General features: G+C 48.5%; 1 protein-coding gene across 2 annotated transcripts in view; it reads right to left on the reverse strand.

The window, feature by feature from the left end:
- Window positions 1-11,416, reverse strand: part of REXO1 (RNA exonuclease 1 homolog) — a 40,375-nt gene that overhangs the window by 20,988 nt on the left and 7,971 nt on the right. For both annotated transcript variants that reach the window (XM_035348107.1, XM_035348108.1), the window contains exons 2-3: window positions 4,768-6,548; window positions 1,375-1,476 (exon numbers count right to left, since the gene is read on the reverse strand). In XM_035348107.1, the coding sequence (XP_035203998.1) occupies window positions 1,375-1,476; window positions 4,768-6,548 (1,883 nt within the window). The remainder of the gene's footprint in view (window positions 1-1,374; window positions 1,477-4,767; window positions 6,549-11,416) is intronic.

An 11,416-nucleotide genomic window follows, 5' to 3' on the forward strand; every position in this document is an offset into this window, starting at 1 on the left:
ATTCCCACCTCTCTGCCGTGGGCAGGGACCAGCTCAGCTCCCTCCCCTTCAGGCTGCTCAGTTTTTGAGCTATAAATCACAAGCAAGGCTGAGCAAATATTAAACTTGGAGGGACGTGGCAAAGCACGAGCCTCAACTCTGCACGCAAAAGCGGCACTTCAAGTCTTACAGCACCTCCTGAACAGACTTGGCAGCGGCAGCGCTGAGCTGAGATACTCCAGGGCAGGCGCGTCCTGGTGCATGAGCACAGCAGCTGCTGCTGAGCACACCAGATCGGCTCTGTTTGCCCATGCAGTGACTGCACTGCTGCTCACATCTTTGGAAAGCATTTTGGGATCAGTTGTCACATTAAGAAAACGCATTTAAAGATTTGTACATGTCTAAAAGGCACCTATTTGCAATAAATATTTGAGTTAATGAATTTCCAAGCCATTTGTTTCAGTCTCTTATCTCTTCACTTTGGAAGAAAGGGTCCTTATCAAAGCACAGGGACTGGCTGAAGATATGTAGTTAAATAAACAGCATTGTATTGACCTCAGGGCTTCAAATTATTAAAAGCAAAGAAACCAAACCTTTTTCAGGCAGAGCGGAAAGGAAGAACAATTAATTTGGGCTTCCCAACTCAAATCAGTGCTTAAGCTTCCATTCTTATCCTGCTGGAACATAAAACTGACTATCTGTACTCAGCACCTGGAGGGAAACGCATTAAACCCTCAGAAAAAACATGAATTAAAATCCCAGTGAGAAAGGAAGAAAAAAAATCAGAGTATCTTTTTTTTTTTTTATTCTCCTCTGTACTTAAATTATTTTCACAATTGCAAAAGAACAGCATCAAACAAGATACTGTTGGTATCTGTCTCGAATCTGAACAGATGTAGATGTACTAAAGGTTGTCAACATCTGACAAGATTCTTACAGCTACCTTTTAGTTCCACGAGATAAGAAGCACTATCAGACTCAGGCTGACCTTGTGTAGATTTAATTATTTAATCTCAGTGATTGAATAAAGTTATACTAGAGAAAAATGAACTCCCCACACTACCCCAATGAGTTGCAAGGTGCACTTACTCTTCCTCAGCTTGTACTTGTTTTTATGAGAGCTCATTAGAGTTCTGCTGCTGTTTGTCACAGACGCCTAACCATGTTTTTCAGAAATCAGAAAGGGGAAGAAAGACATCTGATGTAAGAGGATTCCAGTGCAAACAGTTCGTACGCTACCATCACGGCGGGGGGGTGAAACCATATGATCTTTAATGTCCCTTCCAACCCAAGCTGTTCTATGGATCTGGGACTACACCCTTTTCCAGTGTCATAACAGGACAGAAAATCCTCACTTTAGACATGTAAACTTTTGCTCCTGAGAGCTGCACTTACATTTCCTTGTTTGACAAGATGAGAGATCCTTCTTTTTTGGCCAGGAAATAAGGTAGTTAAATTATCTTCTGTTTTTTCTTCATTTACTTCCTCTTTTGACAGCTGGAAAACAAAACAAGAAGCTTCCAAAACTGAACAGACTTGAAGATCCCTCCCCAAAAGAGCTGAAAAGCCTCCTTTTGGGCTAACAGAAAGTCCTTGCAGGTGGCAGGTGAAAACAACACATGGTCAGCTGCTGAACTACAGAAATAAAACTTGTTTGGAAGCCCAGAGCCGCCAGCGAAGCCACTGAACAACAGCACCAGCGTTCCCACCCAGGCAGCCGGCCGTGAGCTGTGCAGCAGGCAGCTCTGGCACCACTCAGCACAGCCCCTACCTGCCACGGAGACGGGAGTGCCCTTCCCTGCCAGCTGCTCACACCTCACCTTTCACGGCATGCTTAAAATCCGGGATGTTTTGTTGCTTAGTTTTGGGGGTGGCTTTTTTTTTTTTTTTTTGAACTTCTGAGCTGACTCATTTTCCCGTGGTACGGCGTACTTCCAGAGCAGGTCCTGAAAGTGTACCCAGTACCAAACCAGCCTGCTCTCACGCCGCATTTAGGGGAACCCTTCTCTGCAGTTTTATCTGCGGGCATATCCACAGAACGACCGCGGTGACAAACACCCAGGTAATAGGTCTGAACGGCCAGAAACCCGGGAGGACGTAGCAGCACCTCTCTGTCTAAAGCAGCTTCTGAGCTAACTTCTCAGGCTTACTCCTGGGGGGGGAAAAGAACAAACCAAAACCAAACTTTAACATCTTCTTTGGATTTGACTGGGCTGATCACTTATATACACACTTCACAGGTTTATTTCTCAGAACTCTAGCTGCTCTCCCCTGCTCTTTCAGTTTTCCAGTGCAGCCTCTGGGGAGCCTCTGAGCCGAGGCAAGGCCGGCAGCCCTTCAAAAACCAGGGACAGAGCCAAGGGCAGCTCTGGGATGAGCTCAGGCAGCTCAGCAGAGCTGTGCTCGTCACCACAAGGGCATCCTGGAGGAGCACTTCGCACTGAATCACTTAGCTCTCGAGGAACTTGCTAGGCCTGTTAATTCAGTCGCCTCCCTAATAAACTCTCACCAAGTTATCCTCCCAAGTGGAAAAGTACCATACTGCTCGTAGGGACCTACCCTGCAGACCAGCACGCGGCTGAGACAGGACCGCAGGGGCTCCAGCTACAAACGATTCCAGAAACAAAACCCAATCCCCAAATCCCCGGTGACCGGTGCCACCCTCCCAAAAAGCAGCAGGGAAGCAGGTAACCACCAGCAAGCACGCCCCCCAAACAGCACCTCCCCACTGCAGCGCGTGTTCCTCCCCTCCAGAAGGGCACGGAATTAAACTTTGGAGCAAGAATATAAGGGAACAGGTGTGGAAAGGCCGGTTGCAACGGGAAATGCAGGTGGCTGCTGACAGCTGGGCACTGCCACCAGATGCCCGGAATAACTGCTCGAAGAGTACCGCAGCCCCCGGGTCGGTGCTTTCTGAATCCAGCCCATTTCGAGTCGTCTCACATTTGGAAAGCTCTAAATGAATAACTGTTTCCCCTCTATAGATGGCGTGCCCTTAAAATGTTCTCGCTTAAGTTGGGCAATTTGAAGAACCAAATCCAAAAATAAAGCTCTCTTTCCCAGCTGAGAATTACCCTGAACTGAAAAAAAAGAGCAGCTGAAGCTTAAACAAGCAAAATCGAGTAATGCTAATAGTTCGGAAGAAAATCGTTATACTGAGAACTGCTGTATACTACGGCACTTCGTATTAGCGTAAAAAAGGTCTTGAGCAGTCAGCAGGACAGAAGAAGCTTGAACACCCCAGCTACTCCCCTCCCCACGCCGCAGATCCCAGCTGACTTCATCCTCCACATATGGAGTTGTGGCTGGGAGAATTTTGTTCACATCCACTTCACCCACCCAACTACCAAAAGCCTCAAAACCAGCAGCAGTTTCTGATGTTGTTTTCAGAGAGAATAAAACTCAACAAACAACCCCACTGGGAGAAATGGGTTCTCGACCACGCAGGCGTGTGGCTCCTGCTGCAGTCTCCCTGCTCCTCTTCCAGATCAATAACCCCAAAGGGAACCTCGCTGGGCTTGAAGGGGTCTGAACTGGAACTCCCTGGAAGCCCTGGTGGAGTCCCAGTACCCCCACCATCTTTTGGATGCGGGACAGATGCAGCTGAAGCTGCAGAGCAATTCCTTGTCACTTGGAAGCACTCGTCCTCCCGTGCCGCGCGTCCCCCAGCACGCAGGACTCCTGCCTTTGCCAGCTGCCCCCGTTAAGGGAGCTCCGGGGCGATACAGCTGGCTCAGCCCCCTCGGTACCTCTGGGCTGCAGGCAGATGTGCCAGCTGGATAACACCACAAACACATCTGGGCTGTTTGCTCAACAGAGCCAAATTTGTCACTTTTCTTTTTTTAAAGCTCTTTTCACTCCGACTCCACGAACACCTGCTGCGCGTGCAAGCACAACCACCCCAAGCAGAAAACCTGGGCTCGACAGCAAGTCAAACAGCCCTGCCCGTGCGCTCCCAGGACAGACGCTTTGCTCTTGCTGCCCGGCTGAGCTCGGATGTCAGAAGATGAAGGATGAGTTTTGTCTGCTCCTACGTCCGTCTCTCGGAGGCTGCCAGCAGCTGCTTTCCAGCCTTTTTTACTTGCTCAGTTCTGTTTTAAACCTTGGTGAGTGAGGGTACCCCTTCCTCTGGGGACCACCTTGCAAAGACAGAAACCTTTTTAGGTAAAGGGTGTCTTTTTACCTCCTTCCATAACCCCTTTCTACCTTTTGAAGCAGTTTTAAAGCTAATTTCTTACTTACAGCCCCTGTGAGGTACCCAGGGATCCCGACCCAGTAACTGCAGCACGCATTTAGAACTGGGAGCAGCGATCTGGGGAGTCTGAAGTGCCTGGCGCTGCCTACGCCGACTTGCTTCAACACATCATCCTTGTTCTGGCTGCCATCACGTTCCTCAAACTATGCCGCAACAAGGAGGCATTACTCAGACCAGCTAACCTGAACTAGCTTTGAAATACCCAAAAAACGCTCCCCAAAGCCTCTTCTCCAGCCAGCCACAGATCTTAGGCCAAATGGAGACAGAAGCACTGAGAAACCCTGCAAGGTAAAGGCCTGCCACACAAAGGGCAGTTGAATCCTTACATTTCCCAGTGGCTTTCAATCCAGCAGGTAAATTCAGGTGCAAATTCTTCAAAGCACTCAGTCAGGACAAGGATGAGATTCGTCCAACATATGGAGTCTCCCTCCGTAGCCCTCTTCAGCTACTTGAAATAAGCAACACCACTAAACTAAACCAGAATTCTCTCGTATTTAGATCTGAGACAACCAACCCACTCCAACAAGCATTACCTGCTTCCCCAGCCTCCCCTTGTCTTCAGTTTTCACATCTGTAGATTCATTAAAAATCCTGAGACACTCTTCCATTGGGTCTGACTCTAGGTCCAAGTCTTTCTCAAGGACGGAATAATCAATGTCATCAGATGTTGAGGAAGAAGATGATGACTTTGACAACTTAGACCGCTTCACTTTCTTTGTCCCTTCATTTTCACTCTGAGAGCTTGAACCACAGTCATCACCATCCGAATCTGAGCTAACGTCAAGTAAAGTGGATGGCATAGGCTTGCCTTTGTCATCATCGTCCCCACTCTCATCTCCAAAGAGGTCAACGTGACTCAGGCTCTGCTGCTTCCGACTCTTCTTCGGCTCTTTTTCCGCAGAGCTGACCTTCTCTTTCTTTCGTTCCAGTGCTGGGGTCTTGGTCCCTTTGTCTTTGTTTTTACGACCAGAGGTTTCCTTACCATTTTTCACATCGGATGTTTTCAGTCTGGAATCTTTCTTGCTGCTGCCCAGCTTTTCCGTGCTAGAGCCTTTGATGACACCCTCACCCTTGCTTTTCCCTGAACTACTGCTGGCAGACTTGGATTTTTCTTTCTTAAGCCCATCCACTTTTTCTGACTTCTGTTTTTCAGGTTTCTTTAAATTCCCATCAGTTTTCACTTTGACACTTTTATCTTTGCAGTTTTTCTCCTCGTTCTTTGTTTTTAATTTTTCTTCCTTCTTGAGTATTTTGTCTTTTTCCATATTTTTACTTTTCTCTTTCTTACCAACCTCACTGAGGCTAGGCACTTTGCTAACATCTGATTTCCTCCTCTTTGTTTTGTCTTTCAAGTCTTTGTTTTTATTTTCAGTTTCCTGGTCATTCTTACCAGAACATGATTTCACTGCTTTTGCATTCTTGTCTGGTAAGTTTTTGGCAAGGTTTTTCTGTGAACTTAGAAGATCCTCCGTGCCATACCGTGCTGCCATTTCTTTGCTATCCTGGGAAGCAAAGTCATCCAATCTGGTGCTCCGCTCTTTGCTGGATATTCCATCGTTTGATTCACTTTCAGAACCAGCTTTTGATTGTGAACTAACAGAAGTTGGCTTATATTCCGCATCAGCCTCATCTTCAGAGGAGGAGAACCTGGCATAGACTTCATATTCATCAGGTATTTCACACAGCTTCTTTCGTGAAGGAGAGTAAGATTCCTCATAACTGGGGGCCCTACCTCTTTTAGACCCCTTTGACTCCTTTGTCGTAGCTTTGCTCAGAAGCCTGGCTGAGTAATTTGAAAGTGGGTCGTATTCCAAGTCTGTAGAAGGCTTAGAGTCATCAATCACGTATTTATTGTTAGTGACAGTGCTACTGTATTTTTTAGTCTGCGCTACAGCCTTGGGAACATATTCCAGCGCGCTACCTTTAGATCGTGCAGTATCCAAAGTGTATTTACTTGACTGGCTAGCAGCAGCGAGAGGAGTAGGATTGTAGTCTGGGTTATTATTAAAGTTGTAGCTACCTGGATTATACTCTAAGGAGGTGAATGAATCATTCGGTGTCACAGCAGCTGACACGGGTGTTTTGGAAATGAGCGAGGAGGCCTCTGAAGCACTGAGCTCCTTGGTTGTTTCCAACAGCTCCTCATACTTTTTCTGTTCTCTCTCAACTTCGTTTTTGACTGCCTCGATGGCCTTGTTGACCAGCTCCAGCTCCAGAATGCCAGGTGTCATGTCTGTAACATCAGCCAGGGCATCATCCTCCACCTCCAGCGAGGGCCTCGGAAGCTCTGGGTTGTAGGGATCATAGCCCCGTTCTGTAAAAGAGAAGGGAAAAAATATTTATCTAAACTGCTGGCAGTCAAACTTCTGTTACAGTTCATTTTGAAAAGGTCTTTTCTAAGGTTTACTCTCATCAAAACCCAACACTGACAGACAATGCAGAGAGCCGCGCTCTCCTTACTGCACAATCCACATTCGACAGTGAAAGCCACCAGGGACATTCTCCGGCCAGTGGTAGGTACGTGGCTAGACGAGGTTTCCCAAACTTCCTGGGCCTTAAGGACTACAGATCTGTTAAAGAAGTGCTGTTACTACTCATGGAAAAGCTCTGTAAGTGAAATATTCTTTGGGGCATTAAAGGATAATCACTGCATTAGGACCAAGAGGAGCCAAGTATGCGCAGAATTATCTGCTTAATTCAATGAAGTGAGCAAAAAAGGACAGAGGATTCCAGTACGAGAACTGGGGATTAGGTTCTCATTTATCGATGCCAATGCCCAAAGCCCACTGAAACGCCTCCGATATTCCTCGAAGCTCAGCATTTCTCACAGCAGGAAAACGAGTCTTGGACCAACAAATCGAGTGCTGCTACAAAGAAAAAAAAAGCAGGTACAGAGGGGACACCAGAACTCAAGGGCAGAGATCCACCACCGAGACGTGCACATTAAACACTCCCGTTTCTCTCCTCACACGAGCCCTTAGGCGGCCGGCCTTACCCAGGCGCTTCCAGGACTGCAAGCCGTGGGGTACCAGCGCACACATCAGCTCGGCGCTCCCCGCTCACCACCAGGCCTGCAATGCACCTGCTGTTTTCTCTTTTACTGACGAGCAGAGAAGAGCTGCTGAGAAAGGATCCACCCCTCGGTGTTTTGGTGTCCCTTGCAAGTTTGTTTATCGAAGTGGGAGTGACTCTGCCTTCAATGGAAGTGCGGCAGAACCCAGCAGGTCAGAAGCTCCCCGCACAGCTTCCCGAGTTCCCTGGAGTGCAAACTGCACTCCCCTCCTCTCCGCCCTGCCAGCCGCTGCTCCCCCATCTCTTTTTCCCCTCGCCTTTCTCCCCTTGCTCTCACCATTCTGCTGCCCTCCGCTCCCCTCCTGCAGCCCCCCCCGTGCAGGGTGGCTAACCTCAGCATAAACCGGGCTTCTCGCTGTGCCTCGTGCCGATCTTCGCAACTGCAAGGAAGCTGAGCTGTCAGCTGGGACCAGCGCTGCAGCCGGGGCACACATTTCCATAGCAATTAGGTGATCAGCAAGCAACCACCGAGGGGTATTAGAGTGGTATTAGCAGAAGCTCTCACAGGAATTCCCAATTGCCACTTGATCCAGGAATACGGTACGGGCTGCTTACCCCCGTGTATATCTAAGAAACAAGTAAAAGCTCCACATCGCAACGAGTCTCGTGAAACCCTGACGGTCACCTGAAATACTTGATGCTTTATAGTGAAAGCAAAGTGCATTTGGAAGGAAAACAGAAGAGCTTGCTCACGTTCAGAAAAGCAGGGCTCTGCAGGATGAAACCCGCTCTGTTTGCATGTTGCTTGCTCAGCAAGGACAGCAAACCGGGACAGCAAAACAAACAGTAATAATACCACAACAGGAACTGGAGTGGGCACCAAGCATCTAAGTTTCTTCTCTGCTGAGGGCTAAAAATGGGGCTGCAGTACGTCCTATTGTCATAGCACAGGTTTACTGCTTACAGTCAACAATAAAACACTAAATACAGACTACCCCATAGCGAGAAGCTCTAAAAGCTAAAGCTGTCACCCTAAGCTAGCAGCTTCAACTCCTGTTCTGGCTGACCAAGGACTATGGAGAAAGCACCGAAGAAAATGCGGAAGCCCCAGAGGACAGGACACGCTCCAGCCACGCTGCACAGCCCTTCCAACCCCAGCTCCACAGCAGGATTTCAGCAAACAGCAGCCCACCCTAGGGAACTAGCCTGAAAATGCTAAAGCAACCCATCCATGGGATGACTTACGTCTGGAGGGTCTGTTAAAGCTGGTCCTGCAACGTTCTGCTTGACAAGGAGCTGGAAGCAGTTCGCAGGTATAAACGCTCTCTGTGCTCTACGACGCTGTCCCACACTTTCCCAGCTACCTTTCCAACTCGTGGTGAAAAGGAAGGGCTGGAGTATCTCACGTGAATGTGCAGAGCAACTGGAATCCGCCTGCCACCGGGCAGGCAGGGAAGGAACCTCACCTGGAGGGACTACAACAGTCCTGGGGGAACGCAGCAGTGATGTCTGCATTTAGCAAGTTATCGGCAGCTACCGACTGCTTTTTGACTTTGAACAGTTTGCAACGCTCATTTTATCACAGTGCCTGGATGCCAGCATTCCAGAAGAACATTGTGTTCCTTGCTAGAAAGATAGTAGTAAAACTGGCTTGCCAACACGAGTATGTAAAAGAACTGAACAATAAACAGCGGGATAAAAGATAGGAAAAAACCCTCTCAGGTCTAAGAGGGATGAGAGAATTCCTTGCAATAGCCAGAATGAACAGTGAGTACAGGAGTTGTTTCTACAAGACTGAGGTTTTTCCTGATGCATTTTCTAGGCAGCTCAGCTCCCTTTGGCAGTTAAAAAAAACCAACCCTGTCTAGCAGTTGGCAGAACTAGCCTCCAGCAAAGAGAACAGCGGAGACTGGGTTAAAATAAAGGCTCCGCTTTCATAAAACACGTTTTACCCCCTTGGGTTTGCAAAGGTTTTTTTGCTAGCCAATTAGCTCCTGGTTGAGCAGGGACTCTGGGCAAACACCGCACGTCGTGATCGTCTTCCAAGTGACAGCCAGAGCTGGGCTCAGGACCAGCAAGGTGGGAAAAAGGAGCAAGTCGGTGCATTTGTATAACCACCCACTGCAAAGTGCTTTACAACAAAGACACAAAGAGGATTTCCGAAGCACGGTCCTCACAGGCACCGGGGACCCAACTCTTCCTTTCTTCCCGGCTCAGTCGTGCAGGGGTCTGAAAGCACCACCTCCACCTGCTCTGCGGAGGAGGAACTGCTCCCTGCTGTCCCCATTGCAACAGCCAGCACAAGGCCCGCAGAAACACACTCACTGCCTGGGGGAGAGAGGGAGGGACAAGGTGGCAACCCTGAACATCTCGGGACGGCTGACACACAGCAGGCAGAGCAATACCAGAGCCTGCTTAGGAGCAGAAACCATGAAGGAACACGGACAAGAGAAAAGCAGGAACAAAAGTAGATGCAAACTGCATCGTCATCAAGGCAAGGATATATAAACAGATCAAAGCAGTTCGGTATAAATGGTAGCTGACAAAGAACCGGGAGCCCTCCAGACCCCCACTTCTTTTTTCCCACCAGCTCTGCCGTGGTAGGAGACCAGCGCAGCGACGTCTGGAGGAAGCAGCTCTGACCCCTCGCTCACGGTGGGGACCTGCAGTTCAGCAGAGTTGTTAGAGGAACAACAGAAAGCCTGGTCACCTGTTCAGTGTTAAGTATTCGGTGCGCTGTAAGCAAAGGTGAGGACAGGGACTGGATCTAAACACAAAAAAAAAATACTCTATGAAGAGCATTTTGTCCACACAGAAAGGAAAATCTGCTTTAAATATATGAGAATACAGAGAAAGTCGAAGACACTCTGACTCTGGTGCCGAGAGGAAGGCAGGCCCAGCAGATCGGCTCTGTACATAAATGAGAATAAACTCCACCAGCATAGCTGCGTCCCCGCCAGGAACCATTCCAACCGAACCAACCGCAGAGGTTAGCTGCAGTCGCCTTCCTGACGTACCCAGACATACATCAGGATACATCCCCACATCAGGTTTTCCAAACGGACTGATCCTGTCATTCCTCTGGGGCATAAACCTCACGCCTTGTCTTCCAGTGGAACGACCAGGTGTAAAAACACATTACAGACTCTGAGAATGGCAGCGGGCTTTGAGATACCGTCATGAAAGAGCTCTTTTGTAGGTGTTTGGAGGCCTGATGGATTACCCCAGCGACGCTGATCAAAGGCTACCTTCTCCATGAAAGCCGCCTGTGTAAGGGGGCCCCACGGCACTAATCGGGACCGTCACCTTTGGCCACCATGCATTTGCAGATAACGCCGTGGAAACACACGCAGAAGGAAATTCGGTATGTATGGAAAGCCACGCAGATGTACACGCAGGTCCCCAAAGTCAGGGGGATTAAAAACGCTATCTGAATTCAGGGCACCTTTTTAGATGCTTAATTACACTCCTGGGAAAGGAAGGGGCTGCGGGGAGGGCTGCGCCTCGTGCCGCGCGGGCCGGCACCCCGCACACACAGCCCTTCTCGCAGCCCAGCTGCACAACCCACAGGAGTTTTCACCAGCTCTGGATTGATTGCTTTCCATTCCGAACACTAATACGAAGATCCACACGGTCACAGTAAGGAAAATTATTAAAAATTGAAGTCTATTGTTCTTGCTGTTCCGATACACGCAATGCCCGCGGTAATTCTGCTACAGCGAAATGAGTAAGTGAGAAGCACTTTGCAAAATGGCTTTTTGGAGGATGTAGAACTGAGAGTCTGCGCCCTCCTGAGAGTCACGAGATAATGAGCCTTGAGATGACAACTCCTTGCACGACTGGCAACTGAACTGTGATCGGGACACTCTAAAATGCAAACTATTTTAATGAACTAATGTGCCTCAGAAATATGGAACAGTCCCTCTGAGACACAGAAAGGTGCAGTTAGCACCAACACCATAAAAACCAAGTTATTAAGAATTTACACAGCTCCTCGGGGAACGAGGTATTTAAACCAGAAGACAGCTTTAGAAGACACCGAAACGAATCACATTAACATCAACTGGTTTGTCAGAGAGTATGCAGAAGTATAAAAAAATCCTTCTAAAAAACCCAAGGTCGCTTGTTTTTGGCCATTTTGGTGCTAGAAAACGGGGCCTCTGTTCTGGG

This window comes from Oxyura jamaicensis, chromosome 28 (genome assembly GCF_011077185.1).
Source record: "Oxyura jamaicensis isolate SHBP4307 breed ruddy duck chromosome 28, BPBGC_Ojam_1.0, whole genome shotgun sequence".
Lineage (NCBI taxonomy): Eukaryota > Metazoa > Chordata > Aves > Anseriformes > Anatidae > Oxyura > Oxyura jamaicensis.